The following is a 14750-nucleotide window of genomic DNA, read 5'->3' as shown; positions in this document are numbered from 1 at the left end:
AAAGATGTGGGGTTCAGAAATGCTGGCTGAACATGGTAGGGGGAAATGTTTTGGTGGGGGAAGCAGGGTAAGACAGAGGGTAACAAGAAATGAATGTGCACAGAAAATACATGCAGGGATTCACTGCAAATGCATGTGCTAACTTTTTTTTTTTTTTACTTTTCTTGCAGCCCTGTTCTGATTCAGTGCCTTATGAAGAGGCTTTGGCCAATCGTAGAGTTCTTCTCAGTTCCACAGAAAGTCGAGAAGGTCTTGCACAACAGGTAATCTTGGGTAGAGCACGTGTCAAATTTATATGTAAAGCGCGCATGCTCTCTATGTAAACATTGCTTTTATGTTGAAGTCATACAGGCTAAATATAATTAATGTACAGCACTGAATAAACTTCAGTATGAATAATCATTGATTTTTAGCACATCTAATGTTGTGTGCAAGCTAACAATATTACAGATAATTTGCCTTCTCGCAGTTTGCTACACTGTGACGTCTTGTGACTGACTTCAGACTAACACAGCTGACTACCTCTCTCAAAAAAACCCAACCTTTAATTGGATTAGAAGAGAAGGGAATTTGGTTTGGCTGCAGCATAGCTCAAACCATAAATGTGGGAATTTTGTTCTCAGTTGCTAAACAGAGTTTTATGAGTTTTTCTCAGAAGGGAAGTACTAATCTGACAACCTAATTGAACTAATTTGTGAAATTACTGTAATAACTAGTAAGCAGACTTACTGCTAAATGGAATTTATGTTATTAATTGCATCAGCAAAGAATCAAAGGCAAAGAATTATAAAATACAACACTTTGATTCCAGATGAGAGCACAGCTCACTTGCACTGAGAATTAGACAGTTTTGTAAAAAAATAATTGGTTTATGAAACAAATAGCATTCTTCAACACAAGGCTTAATTTAGTTTGTAAATTTACAATCTCTTCATATTGGAGAACTGCTGGGTTTTTTTTTGTATGCTAGCTGAACAGTATTATCCCTAAGGAGGGGTTCTGTTCTCCTATAAACATAACCCTAAAGATAGGGCAGGCCAATAACCAGCACCATGCTGCCTTTCCTTCTTAAAAACAAAAGACCTCTTATTTTGACAAAATTCGGGAATTAAGATATGCATTTTTTTGTGTACCATATTTTTCATTTCTTGCTGAGTGCTAATGTGCTGGTTTTTTTTTTTTAAATCAATCTCTTGTATAATTTTTCAGTTCCTACTGTCCAGAAGTTTCCTCCTCCTGTTGGGTGTGTGTATTTAGCTAGTGTTTTCAATAGTATGCTGTTTGATCTAGCATTTTGGTATTGCCATTTCCTCTCTGGTATTCTTGCCTTCATGCTGCAATAATACACAGTCATTTTATTGAAGAATATTATATTTAAGACTTAATTTTGAAAACTTGTATTTTGCATGAAAATGGTCATGGACAAGAAACAGTGCTGTATACCGGTAAACTTAATTATTTCTCTCTTGGAAACTATGGGACAAGAGAAAGCTAAACAGTGTTTATAGATCTCAAATGGACAATTATTCTTAATACGTATAAATGTGAGAACCAAACATCAATGTTAGACTTCAGTGGTAATCTGACAGCTAGTTCAGAGGTGTGTAGGTCATTAATGAGTTTGTATAAATGATTAATGAGTTTGTATTTCCTGTAGTGCTGTTGTTTGTTCTGAGTGTTACTGTTGAAGAATGACTCCTGATCCTCTCTTTTTTTTTGAAGGATTGCTGCATCTTGACCTGATTTACATTGTGCACGTCTGCTCCTTCTTTCTTTTTTGTTGTTACATGGCTTTTGGGTTCCTAATGTTAAAACTGGAACATGGCTTGCTGCAGCTAGGGATGCAGCTGTTCAAATTTCTGCATGTGATTCTTTTATTCCTGACCTATAGCTGCTCTGGATTTCACTTGAATGGAGGACTGCCAGTTGTGCAAACTGTTGTGGTGTGAGCTGATGTCTACCAGGGACTAATGAAACCACTGAATTTTGTTCCATTCATGACCTAAGCCACATTTCTACCTAGAATGTGGTTCTCTAATCATTAACCTAATGTACCATCTAATTTCCTTTACCTATGTAGCAAGTTTTTGGACAACGTTATCCTTAATATATTTCCTTCTGATTCTACAATTCAGACACTTAACTTCCTTCCTTAAGGTCCAGCAAAGTTTAGAAAAGATTGCAAAACTGGAGCAGGAAAAAGAGCACTGGATGTTGGAGGCCCAGCTGGCTAAAATAAAGCTAGAAAAAGAAAACCAGAAGCTAAAGAGTTCACTTAGTGGGCAGCTGATTGAGCCAACACAAGAACCTTCTGTTTTGTTGAATGCTTCTGAACAACAAAAGGAAGAGGCTATAGAAAGGACTCTGAGGGAGCCTATGAAAAGTACAAGTCTGGTAAGTGACTTCTGTCCAAATGTCTTTATTTTTCAGTATTGAAGGAGACTTATCCCTTTCTACTTAGAAATAGCAGCTTCTTGGCAGTAGTGTTTGAATATAATGATTGGAGGTTTTAATGATTTTCAAAGTTTAACAGAAGTAAAGCACTTGTTGATTCCAAGTCAAGTTGCCTGCAGTTGTCTGTCTTGAAGAATTTGGGTCTTACTAATTTGGCTTACTTTGTTGAGCAGTGTCACTAGTATTACTTAAAGATCCACAGCATTGCTTACTAAAAGGGAGCATAAATACTGAATCTGTGTACTCGTACTGATTTTGAAGAGCTGATGATCTGGAAGAGGTAACTTAGCATTGGCCTGAAATATTTGTATTTCTCCCCATAGTCAGGTACCAATGTAAATACATTTTTTTTTTAGCTGGTTCATGAAATTAATGCATTCTAGGTCAGTAAATTTATCACCAGGATTGCTTCTCTTGAGCTAATTGCATGCATTTGCAACAGGTCTGGAGTTCTCATTATCTGTTAAGCTTAAAATCAGAACTGACTTGCTATTAGACACTTTGGATATTCATGACTTGGTTTTAAAAATCTCTTGGTGTTCTTCTGCACACTCTTCACCTCACTCCTCTGTATTAGTATATCTTTCTTTCCCTTTTTGTGATAGTCTTCACATTCTCTCTTTCTTAGCTTAGTTTTTATGCTGACATTTACCAAGTCATATGAAATTATTTTCACTCTTTTTTTATTGTAACATTTATATTAAGCCAGCTGTTTTTAAAACACAGAAAAGGCATCTGTGGGTTTTGTATGTATTTTTAAATTAGTCATTCTAGGTACAGACCTAGTGTTGGACCTATACCTTTGAACATCTGTGCTCTTTCTAGTTGCTTTTAGAAAGGTGTCACCTACTGTCAGTCTCATCTGAACCTAGATAAAAGGTGGGTGCAGAGGAAGCAGTGATCGAAGCCCAACTTAACAGCTGCATAGGCCAGATGAGTGGCTTGCAGTCAGTTTGAGTGCAACCGTGCATCAGCCCAACACTGCACATGAGCATGATTTAGTGTGCAGGGCTAGAGCAGGGGAATGGTAAGTAATACTGTCACCACTTCCTTACTACCAAATTTCTCGACCCATGGGGAGCCCTGTGGGCTGGATGATATGGCTCCCTCGGCGATTTGAGCACAGCTGATCAAAGGTGTTAAGAGTAGTAGCTGGGTATATCTTCTAAAATTTGGCATCAATGCAGAAGACCTCCCTGCTGTCTGAGATGGAACCATAAGGAAAGCTGCAAAAACATCACCTCTCAAATGCTTTTTACCGTACCCAAGGTTTTCTCCCAGTCAGTATCTTGCATACTGGCACTGTTTTAATTGAGAAACACTAGTGTAACCTAATTTTTACTGTTGCACCATCATTACCAGCTCATGTATGGCTTAAGCTATTTAATTTGTAACAATCCTTGAAACTTTGGTTTAAAAAAAATCTGTAACTAGGGGTCTGTGTGACATGTTAGAACTTGAATCTTATAGTTCTGAGCTAAAGTTTCTTGTTTCTCTCTGGTTCTAGATTGCAATGTTGACCATGACAACTGACAATGAAGAGGTATTTACATTATTATTTAATACCGGTTTGCCTGAATCTTTGCTAATTATAATTAGACAGTATTTAAAATCATCCTGGATCTGCGTGTTATACCAGTATTTGGTGACTCTTGGAATAACTCCATATACTGGTATGGGGTGGGGATGAAGTCTTAAATAGGTTTTGCATAACTACTTCTTCTGACAAGCATCTGTTGGAGTGTTGTTCAGTATACTTTTTTTTTTCTCCACTTCGGTCGAACCTGAGCAGTTGTTCATAACCATGATTCATATTTCTTGTTAAATAAACTTGCTCAAACAGTTTGAGAGTGCAACTCGCATCTAAAAAGTTGTCTGTGGGTCTGGAAAGTATAGGTCTGTGTTTTGTACTTCAAGCTTAGCTCAATTTCAGATTTCATATTACCAAGAAAGGACTAAAGCTGGGGAAGAGTTGGGTTTGTGCATTACCCTAGAAAACCTCTTCTTTACTCCTAAGTATAGTTTATTTTGTACAAACACTAGTAATTAAACTAAACAAATAATCAGACCAAAGGCTCACTTCATTTCCTTAGCAGTGTTATTGTGTACCATTTTCTATCCCAACATGAACCATAGCAGGCTAAAATGTAATATTTTTTCCTGTGTCTGTGTTCATAGCAATGATACATTCAGAGACCATATTGTTTAATGATGGCTTTAGTTTGCCCAACCCAAAATTAATACTTTTGAAATCTGATGGAGTGAGAGGAATTGTTTTCAGGGGGAAATGCAAACAATTTCGGGGGCTTTTTATAAGTCATAATGGTGAGTATAGAGAGACTAGCCATTCTGTTAGACTGTAACATCAAAACTTGAATTCAGGATGATGCAAGCTTAACATGAAAGTTACCCCTCTTCCCCATCTGCTAATTTCTATGAAGGACACTAGAAGTGCAGCATTCCTGCAAAACGAACTTCAGATATTTAAACAAGCCTCTGGAAAGATGGCCCATAATGGTCACTGGCAGCTGAAGCCTGATTATTTGTGGGAATTTCTTCCCTTTGAGAAGCCAAATGGCAGTTGCAGAGTAAGAATTTAGGCTTACATGAGGTCCCATCATGAATTTCTCTCCTTACCATACCACACTTCCCTAATGTGAATTATGACTTCTGAAGTCTACTCCTTGCTCAATTCTATGCAGCATGGGTTGGCAACATGTGGCCCTCAAGCCAGATCTGACGCACTGAACCAGACGTCTTTGCTAATGCCTGTGCTGTAGCTGGGCAGCTGGGGGTTGTTCCCATGTTGCTGCTGCTTCTATCTTCCCCTTGCTTCCTGGCTGCAGTGTGGGTGCAGCTTCCAGCCAGCGGGGAACTGAGCTGTGGCTGGGCAGCTTCCAGCTGCACCTGCACCACAGCTGTGGGAGAGGAAGAAGGCATACGCAGGGAGAAGTGGCAGCTTTCAGCTGTCTGGCCCTGACTGTTCCCTGCTGGCTGGATGCTGTGCCCATGCTGCAACCAGGAAGAAGCCATGGGTGCAGCTCCCCATCTGACTGGAAGCTGCTCTCATGCCCTACATGTGAGTGAGGAGTTGGGAAAAGTGGTAGTGGCACTGGCATAGCTCCCAGTTGCGTTAAGTGTAACTATTAGGAAGAGCCAAATTCAGTTGTGTTCTACTTGTTTCATAAGTAGCTTGCTTCTACATTTGGGGAACTTGCTTCCTTTAAAAAAACAAAAATATCAAAGATCATTACCTGTATGAAGATCTTAGTAATGAGCATTTTGGTGAGCTGTAGTGAAGATAACTGATTTTTAACTGATCCCTTGAGCTCTTGTTTTGTAGGCTTCAGATGCAGAGTCCCGTGAAGGCTTGATAAAAAATCACTACATGGCAAGGATAGCAGACCTCACTTCCCATCTACAGCTTGCTGACAGCAAATCAGTGCACTTTCACGCTGAGGTGAGCATGCCATCAGCTTGCTGCTTTCACAATGGGCGATCCTTTCTGCATGAGTAGCAGACTCGTAATAGGTGGTGTGAAACTGGCTTCTGAAATGTATTCTTTGGTTATACAAAAGGTGAAACTTACTGAGTCACGTACCAGGTTGCTTATTTCTGAAAAAAACATAAATTGTCTTAGTCTGCTAGTCCATTATATTTAATCATGGACCTATCTGTGTTACTTCCTAATGTATTATTGTAAACCTTGTTTGCTGTTTTGTTTTGTTTTTAAGTTACCAAACCAGTTCTTGGTTTTGTGGGACAAACCACAGCCTTCAAAATTTTTTTGGCAGCTTGATGGTGGAATGCTAGAACAAACTTTCTCACCCTAGAATCAGACTATTATACACTGTAGACTGATTAACTTTGGAAACTGAACTGTTTTCAGGCATTTGTTATGCTTAATTTTAAGAGCAAAAAATGTTTCTTTCTTCCTTTCTTCAATCAAGAAATGACAGCTACTCTGAACACTTTTTTGTTATGCTGATTAGTATATTCAGATGGGCCAGAAAAATGTCTGGAACATGTCCCATTGTTTTGACAGATTTGCCTTGTCAGCCTTAATATAAAAAATTATGTATATGGTAGATGAGTCTCTGCATAACGATAGTCTTCCTATAAGCTCATACGTGTATGCACTAACCTTGCATCTTGGCATCTCGCTATTTTGAGCTGAGATGTATCTATATATAAAAATATAAAAAAACAAAAAAAAAAACAAAACAGATTGTGCCCATCTAAAATGTTTTCTGGCAACAATGTCTAATATTAATTTTGCAAAATTTAATAGGAGCACAGCACTTACCTCAAATAAATAAAACTTATTTTTTAATAATCTCAAATGTCATAGCTTCTCTTTATAATATTAAATAAATCACAGTATTGCTGTGTGAAGCTCTACATGCAGGCTTCCTGAAATATGAGATTTTGATTTACCCAGCTCTACAGAAGTTCCAAAATAGACCTATTAAAAACAAAACAAAAAAACCAAGGTCAAATAACAGGCTAGATATTAAAGATACTTTTAGGAGCTAACTTTTTCTTTTTCTAATTGACAGTGCCGAGCACTTGCCAAAAGGTTATCTTTAGCTGAAAAGTCTAAGGAATCGCTAATGGAGGAGCTGAAATTGGCCAGTCAGAACATCAGCAGGTTACAGGCAAGTGGAATATTAGCAGCATACTGTAATGGATGAACTCTGGGGCAGCTGTGGGTGGAAAAGCCATGAAAAGCAATTTTAAGTATGGCAATATTTGGAGTGGTGAGTGTGAAAACTGTAATGGGACATGAGTAAATTTTTTTTAAAGAACAAATTTAACTTATGCACATAATTACAGTTTAGCAAAGATGAAGTGAAATTATCTTTTGGTGTCCGTGTCTAAGTTCATTTTAAATAACCTGGCTCATTTAGATATACAGATGTCGCAGACAAACACTGGTTTTGCACCATTGTTCCATGGGTTCCTTCCAGACTAGGTTTTTGTTTGTAAATCCAAGCAGCTTGGTCACTGGGAAAAGCATTATGGAAAATCTATATGTAAGAGGGATGGGCAAGTATTTGGGCTTGTGGGCCACAAGGAGTTTTGGGGAGCTGTCGCAGGCCATGTCAGCAGTGTACGCCACTCCTCCCCCAACAGCTTACCAAACCTCCCTTTGTGGGATGGAGCTGTGGGCAGGGATGGGGAGCTGGCATGGGCATGGGTGGGAGCTTCAAGAGGTTCAACCTCTGGCCTGGCTGCCTACCCCAAGGAGGGGCTCAGGCATATGCCCTGATCCCTAGTGGAACCCTACCAGCTGTGTCCACAGCTGATGCCAGTGCCTGCCTGGCACCACTTCCAGCATGTGGGAGCTGGTGTTAAGTTTTTCAGGGATGTGCTGTGGGGCGAGGTGGTTCTGCCCACAGTGAGCAGCAGTGGCTGGTGCTGGGTGCCAGGCAGAAGGATCCAGCAGTGGGCATGCTCTCCACTGCTAGGGTCCTGGATGCAGCTGCCTGGAGTCCGCAGGGCAACGCTGATGGCAGTGGTGGGGAGAAACTTCAGGGCAGCCCTGGCACGGGAGGCAGAGCTGCCTCTGTCACCCCCTGCCCCACACCTACAACATATCCCCACAGCTTACACCAGCTCCTGGTCCATGTGCTGGAAGCAGCACCAGGCAGGCGCCGGCATCAGCTGTGGATGCAGCTGGTAGGTTCCCACTGGGGATTGGTCTGTCCCCCTGTATCTACAAGTGATGCTGCTGCATCAGTGTCAGCTGTGGTCCCAGGCAGTCGTCCTGATTCCCAGCGGGAATCTGCAGGCAGCGTCTGCAGCTGATCCTGGCGCTCCTCTGGTGTACAGGGCAGGAGCTGGTGTAAGCTGCAGACAGGACTGGGACATGGCTGCCTGGCATGATGCAACAACCAGAGCTGCTGGCTCCTGGTGGGTTGGATCCTATGGCTTTGCAGCCACTGACCTGTGGGTCAGATGCATTCAGCTGGCAGGCTGGTTTCAGCCTGCGAACCATATTTTGCCTGCTCGTGATCTGTGAATTCTTGTAAGTAAAGTCTTGCTTCCACATCACATGCCTCATCAAGGTACTACCAGCAGCTTGCTTGCTGCTTCAGACACAAGCTACTATGCTCAGCCAATGCTTATGGCTCTGAGAGGGTTAACATGGGACTCTGCCGCTTCAGCTTGCTGCACCAGACACAAGCAGTGATCCTCTCGGTAGCTGCATGGCCTGCACAGTATCTCTGGATGCACTTCTTTTCTAATGAAGAAAGCAGCTTCCCTGCTTAAGATATGCCCCCCAGTTTTTGTGGGGGGCTGACTTTGTCGGGGGGATGTCTGTTGTACATAAGGAAAAATATATGGTACTCTGTCAGTAAAGCTTCAAATGTACTAGAAAGCAGCTTTAAGATGGGCTTCTCCAGTAATACAGACCCACATGTAAGAATACACAGATGCCAAATACAGGCAGTGCCTGCTAAAGACTCAGTTGAGGCCTACAAGATCTATTCAGGAGTGCAGAGGTGGGACTTTGAATTATACAGTATAACAACATAGCCTGCTTGTCAGTAGAATACTAAAGGACAACTGTTTTTTCAAATACTTTTAATACTTTACAGCCTCTAAACTTCCATGAGAATGGAAAATAACTGTCACTTAAAATATAAACACTACTTTTGCTTTTGTGTTGTCCTTTGGGCAGTAAGTGTTGCTGCAGCAAGCTGGAAAAATAGGCTCTAACATTTTGTGTTGTTACCTGTTATGTTTATGCTACCTCTTTCTTGTTTCTATCAGTGCCATTCAAAGTCATGCCCTAAGCTTCTTAAAAATAGGTGCATTTTTTAAACTAAAGGCTGTACACATCCTGTCCCTTAGACTTGCAAGGGTGAATATACAAAAGCTGCATAACGTAGACAGCTTTAGGAATGTCACTTCACATGCCTTTGTCACATCTGAACTGGAAATGTCTTTTGTGTAATGTTTTGATATCATGAAGCCTTACATGCTTTGGCTTTCACTGTCGCAACTGAATTTAAAAGTAAAATTCCATTTGCCGTGGCGCAGTCCTCGTTTGCCTTGCTGCTTGAAGATCGCATCTGATGTCAGAAGATGAACGTCAATTAGCTGTCAGCTTGAAGTATCTTTGGCACACTGCTAATGGAGGCATTTCCTGGCTCTTGTAATAGTTACTCTGGTAGCTTTTTCTCTGCCTGTAACTTGTTTAACGTTTGATGCAGAACTTAATTGAAAGTACAGTGTCTGACCTTTGTAAACAAGACTGGCATGATGGAAATTATCTGCATAAATCCGTTCTTAAAACAGTGATTCATTATTACAGTGCCTTTGTGTTTACATAAATATTAGGTACAAATGCACAGCAAACGTACTTACTGTGAGCAAGTGTTGCAGGATTGGATCATCTGCCTTTTAAAACTGACTTCTTTGTGCTCAGTCACCACCTAAACACTGCATGTATAAATTGTAAATTTTAAATTATGCTCATCTACCCAGGTTCTTGGGTAAGACACGTACACACCAAAGTTTTGGAGTGCAATGGGATTTCTGTGTATGATATTAAGACCAGTATCCTTGTGGTAGTGTGAAGTCTATTGTAAGATGAAATTTGACCACTTTCTGTGTAGTGACGAATAGACTATTGAAATCCCTATGAATAAAATGAATTGGCACACTATCTGAAAAGCTCCATATCCTTCTCCCAAGAAAATCACACAAGTTGTTACCCACAGTTACTAACACATTTTAAAAAAAAATACTTATAAGGGTACTTATAATCCTGGCTCTTAAACAATTTTAATAAATAAAGTATTTGCACTAATGAAAATGCCTAATTCCAGATTAAAACAGGTCTCAGTGGTTCTAACCATGTTCTTAATTCTGACCAGAACACGCTTCAGTCTTTTTGCACCATATGATTGAGAAGTGATGGGGAAATGGGTAATTAAAAATGCAAGGAAATAACTGCTGACTTCTGCATAAGTCATACTTCTGTTCTTCATAATAAAATGGCTTGAATGCATGGATTTGTCCAGGAAAACTTTTGTCAACCAATTTAAGTACCTGCATTAGAGCAGTGTGCCGAATATCACTGCTATTGAGCAAAATTGAAGGCTACTGTTCTTTCACTTAGGATGAATTGATGACCACCAAAAGAAGCTATGAGGATCAGTTAAGCATGATGAGTGATCACCTCTGCAGTATGAATGAAACCTTAACGAAACAAAGGGAAGAAATTGATACGCTAAAGATGACTAGTAAGGTAGGTTATCCTGTGTTCACTTTGGGCATGGGCTGCAATAGAAGTTTTTAGCCCGTGGTGCTTTAAACCAGGAGCTGGCCACCTTTTGCAAGCCATGGGCCAGAACAGTGCAGACTTGGTCCAGTTCAGGCCAGTTGGCTTTGCCCTGGCAGTGCTGGAGTGTGTGGGGGGTGGGGGGAGGGTGTCTTTTCCCACTCCCACATGGCCAGGCAGCTGGGAACTGCATCAATGCCACAACCACGTCTAGCTTCCAGACAGTAGCAATGGCGCAGCTTTCCCATGGGTGGGGAGGACCATGCATCTACACTGCTGCCGCCTCTCCCCTTTCTGCTGCTCCTCTCTCTGTCCCCCACCCTGAACTAAAAGCATAGGCACAGCTGGAAACTGCCCTGCCCTAGCACAACTCGCCACAGTCACAGCTGAGGAGGCATGAAGAAGCAGTGGCAGTGCAAACACAGCTTGCAGGTGCCTGACCCCAGCTTAGCTCCACACTGGCTGGAAGGTGCACCTATGCTACAGCTGAGGAGCAAGACTGGGAGAAGTGGTGGCAGCTCAGGCAGAGCCCTTCAGCTCTCTGGGCTGGATTCAGTGGCTCTGTGGATTAGATATTGCTGACCCTGCTCTTTAGTAAGTAGGTAGTTCCTGCTCTTAGGTTCTGGGTAGGAAAGCATCACCTTCTGTAGATTGAAGTGAACAAGAAAATCCTGGAACTTCTGCCTGGGCAGGTAGAAATGAATAGTGATTGTGGCCCATCACTTCCTTACATACTTTCTCTCTGAAGATAGCTCGTCACATCCTCCCCATATCAGCTTAGACTTTCAAAAGGAACTCCTTCATGAAGAAGCTGAGCTGCAGAGCTTTTCCCTACTGCTTAAAAATAATTGTAGCTTGAAAATCCTTAGGGAGGAGATGGGGCAGTTGCAATTAACCTGTTTATTGCTGGGATGCTTATTATGAATACTTCACTGTAGTTACAGCATGTTTAGTTCAGAGCTACTATACTCTTTATCCCTTCTCCTATCCCAGTGAACTAGCTGCAGCTGCTCCTGTTTTTCTGTTGAAATGGCACTTAGATTTACTTTTTGCAATCACTTCTTATTTCTATGTGCTGTTCAGGGCAGGGCCCTTTTCAGTCACTAAATTGTCAGTCAGGTTTAGCATTATCACCACCTATTAACAATTTTGTTTCCTAAGCAAGGAGTCTGTACTCGCTGTACGTTGGTCTGCAGCTTGGTTTTGTTACCAGTGCAAACAGAATATGAAACAAAGTGCCACTTGGAACATTTGATGCTTAATCATTATTTTTTGTGGTGGGGAGTAATCTGGTGCTATGGAAGCTTTGTCCTTGTGTGTATATATAAGGCAATTAATTCAGTATTTCTGGGGAGGGGCAGGGAGGTTAGGGGTAGAGCATGCCATTTGCTACACTTGTGGAAGTCTGGGAGTGAACACGAGCTGAAAGTGAAACCAGTAAAAGTGACTACAGGGAGTTTGAATGCAGCTATGGGTTCCTTCCCTGCATCTAGAACCTCATGTTTTTCAGATATTTGGCTCTGCATAGTTTTGACTTAGCAGCATAAAAAGTTTCTTTGACATTTGTTGGTTTTGGCATGTAATGTCTTGTAACTTTAAACGGACGCTGTCAAGTCAATGTGGAACTAACATTGAGGTTTTAGAAAAGCATGTTTGCCTAAAAGATTTTATTGAGGTTGTCTTACATTTTGTGGGAGGTTTGGTTTAGTTCATTTGTTTTTTGTTTTTTAAAACATTCCAATAGGCATGCTGTCTCTCTGAATATTGCTTTTTGGGACATTTTATGTGCCTGCAAAACAATTTTGAACCTAATTGAAAACAAAAATTAAGTATGTGTTGATCTATTTTTATTGTACAGTTCTGATATAGGGACAAACAAAAAGTACACACAGCTAAAACACTAGTTAAAAAACAACCAACCATACTTTACTACTGTAAGATCTGCCTAATAAGATGCAAATCTCTGAACTAAATATGAATTGTAAAATAAGTGTTCCTTTAAACAGTGTTGCCTTTAAGAGGTTTCACAAATTTACAATGAAATCTGTTTTTTAACCTCATATAAATGGCCAGAATATTAATATGCCCTGTAATTCAGTTTTGGAAGCATATAGTATGGCACAAATGTATTTAAAAAAATAACCTCCCCCTAAAATAGTTACGGTCTCTCTAGTAATTGGATTTTAAATTACCTAAAATATTTGAAACCTTTCAAAAAGAAAAATCCTCAGCTCCTCATATTTTAAAAGGCCACAATTTCACTTTAAAAATAATCTCATTTTAATGAGAAGATCATGAAACTGAAAGTTAAATTTGGGGAGGATTTTATTTCCAGGTCAAATAAATATTTTCTCATTAGGGAAATAAAGGACCAAACTCTATCAGCAATTAACCAGTTTTCTTTTAAAGCAGAAACTGTAAACCCCTAAAAAACCACTTATTTATGAATAAGGTGTTGTCAGTGATTATTGTAAGTGACCAATTGAGTCCTTTCCTTTTCCTTTGAGAGGATTCTGCTTTTACCAAAACCAAAATAGTAAAGGTTAATGTTTTCTGGAGAAAAACTGAGAAGGAAGTTCTCCATTTAGGTCATTTGGCATGTAGCCTGTAATACAGAAGCTTGCGGACAGTCTTTTTTTTTTTTAATCTTTTATCTTTTTTTTTCCAAAGTCAGAAACTATATTCTTGTGTAAGTATCCTATTTTTCTGTATGTTTTTCTCTAAACTCATAGTGAATTAGGGCTCCATTTTTTTCTTCGGCTTTTGTGGTTATTATGAATTTTCTAACATAATTTTTTTGTGCGTTATTTTTTCTCTTGCTACAGGGAAATTCCAAAAAGAACAAAAATCGATAGTTTGTGGCCAATCAGCTGCCTCTCAGACACTGTTGCTGCTGCTGCACAGAATTTGCAGATGCTGAAAATCTGTCTAATCTTGTTAGGTCTTTACAGGAAACAGATGATATTGGACCTAGTGATTTGATGTTTATACGTGAGTTTGAAACAATTAGAACTTGTAACCAGTAAATCAAACAGTTAAATGTTGTCAGTAAAACAAAATTTACACTCCATTAGGACTTACCTTAAGTTTTTACAGTGCCCTTTTTCAAACTAGGTTTTAATTTCACGTAATAACTTGAGAAACTTTTGTATATTTTCCAGTTCAATTATACATTAACCAGTTTTCTGTCTGTTTCTGGGTAAAGGTCAACATGTGAGCATCCATACATTCAGTTACTTGTTGAAAGTAATCTAAAGATTCATTAGAAAACTACTTTTGGCCATGCAAGCTGTGCAGTTATTGTAAATTTTATTGCCTCTTGCTCTCAAATTTTCTGGAGTAACTGAGTTGGTTGCTAAAGGAAGCTCAAATCAATAAATTCATGCTTGAAGTAAATGGGTTTGGTCTTGTCTTGGTGTATATTCAGCGATGGTAACTCCAGTTCACCACATTTAGGGGTCTGGGTTTTGAACTTAAGAGCATAAGTAGCTCAATCAAGGAGCTCTTGAAATTTTTCTCAAAGGACTTGTTTAGGGCATGTTTTAATTTTGAAACATACTGACATAAAGTAGCTGGAGAAGATGTGAACATAAGATGTTGAAAAGGAATCAAAATCTCTTTTAACTTCCTCTCAGCAGCATAACAGCAGGCAGGCTAGGTCAGTCTGCTACTCTACTGCAACAAAGAAGGGTCTATTATATGCATAGAAGATTTAAACACTGAATTTGCAGACGAGTTTAAGGCATTTTATGGCATTTTTGAAATTTCCTTGAGGATCCCCGTTTTGAAGAAGAAAGTCTGTTTTTACATTTGTTCATAATTATGGCTTATTTGGAAGCCTGTGGATTTTGGACTCGTAAATCTCAAGATTTTGGGCACAGTGTAACACTGCAGGTTTCCACAGCATTTTTTAAAAATCAAATTCCTTGTTGCTCAACAATTTTGGGGGGTTTTTTTTGTTTTTTGGTGGGGGCTTTTTAATTTTTTTTTTTTTTTTTTT

The 14750-nt window shown here is 39.8% G+C and overlaps 1 protein-coding gene across 2 annotated transcripts in view; it reads left to right on the top strand.

The window, feature by feature from the left end:
- The window catches only part of PPP1R21 (protein phosphatase 1 regulatory subunit 21), a 49395-nt gene that overhangs the window by 34249 nt on the left and 396 nt on the right, over positions 1 to 14750 (top strand). Inside the window, exons 16-22 of one of the 2 annotated variants that reach the window (XR_002097042.1) lie at positions 171 to 263; positions 2158 to 2394; positions 3962 to 3997; positions 5798 to 5914; positions 7014 to 7112; positions 10589 to 10717; positions 13576 to 13741. Coding sequence is in view for 1 of the 2 variants with exons in the window: in XM_019516302.1 (XP_019371847.1) it covers positions 171 to 263; positions 2158 to 2394; positions 3962 to 3997; positions 5798 to 5914; positions 7014 to 7112; positions 10589 to 10717; positions 13576 to 13605 (741 nt within the window). In the remaining variant the exon portion in view is untranslated. Of the gene's footprint in view, positions 1 to 170; positions 264 to 2157; positions 2395 to 3961; positions 3998 to 5797; positions 5915 to 7013; positions 7113 to 10588; positions 10718 to 13575; positions 14537 to 14750 lie in introns of those variants that run through there. The other variant, XM_019516302.1, reaches the window with a different exon arrangement.

Source organism: Gavialis gangeticus, unplaced genomic scaffold (assembly GCF_001723915.1).
Source record: "Gavialis gangeticus isolate Ggan-Ray unplaced genomic scaffold, GavGan_comp1, whole genome shotgun sequence".
Classification (NCBI taxonomy): domain Eukaryota; kingdom Metazoa; phylum Chordata; order Crocodylia; family Gavialidae; genus Gavialis; species Gavialis gangeticus.
The sequence above is the reverse complement of the archived record's forward strand: the minus strand, read 5'-3'. Positions and strand labels throughout refer to the sequence as shown.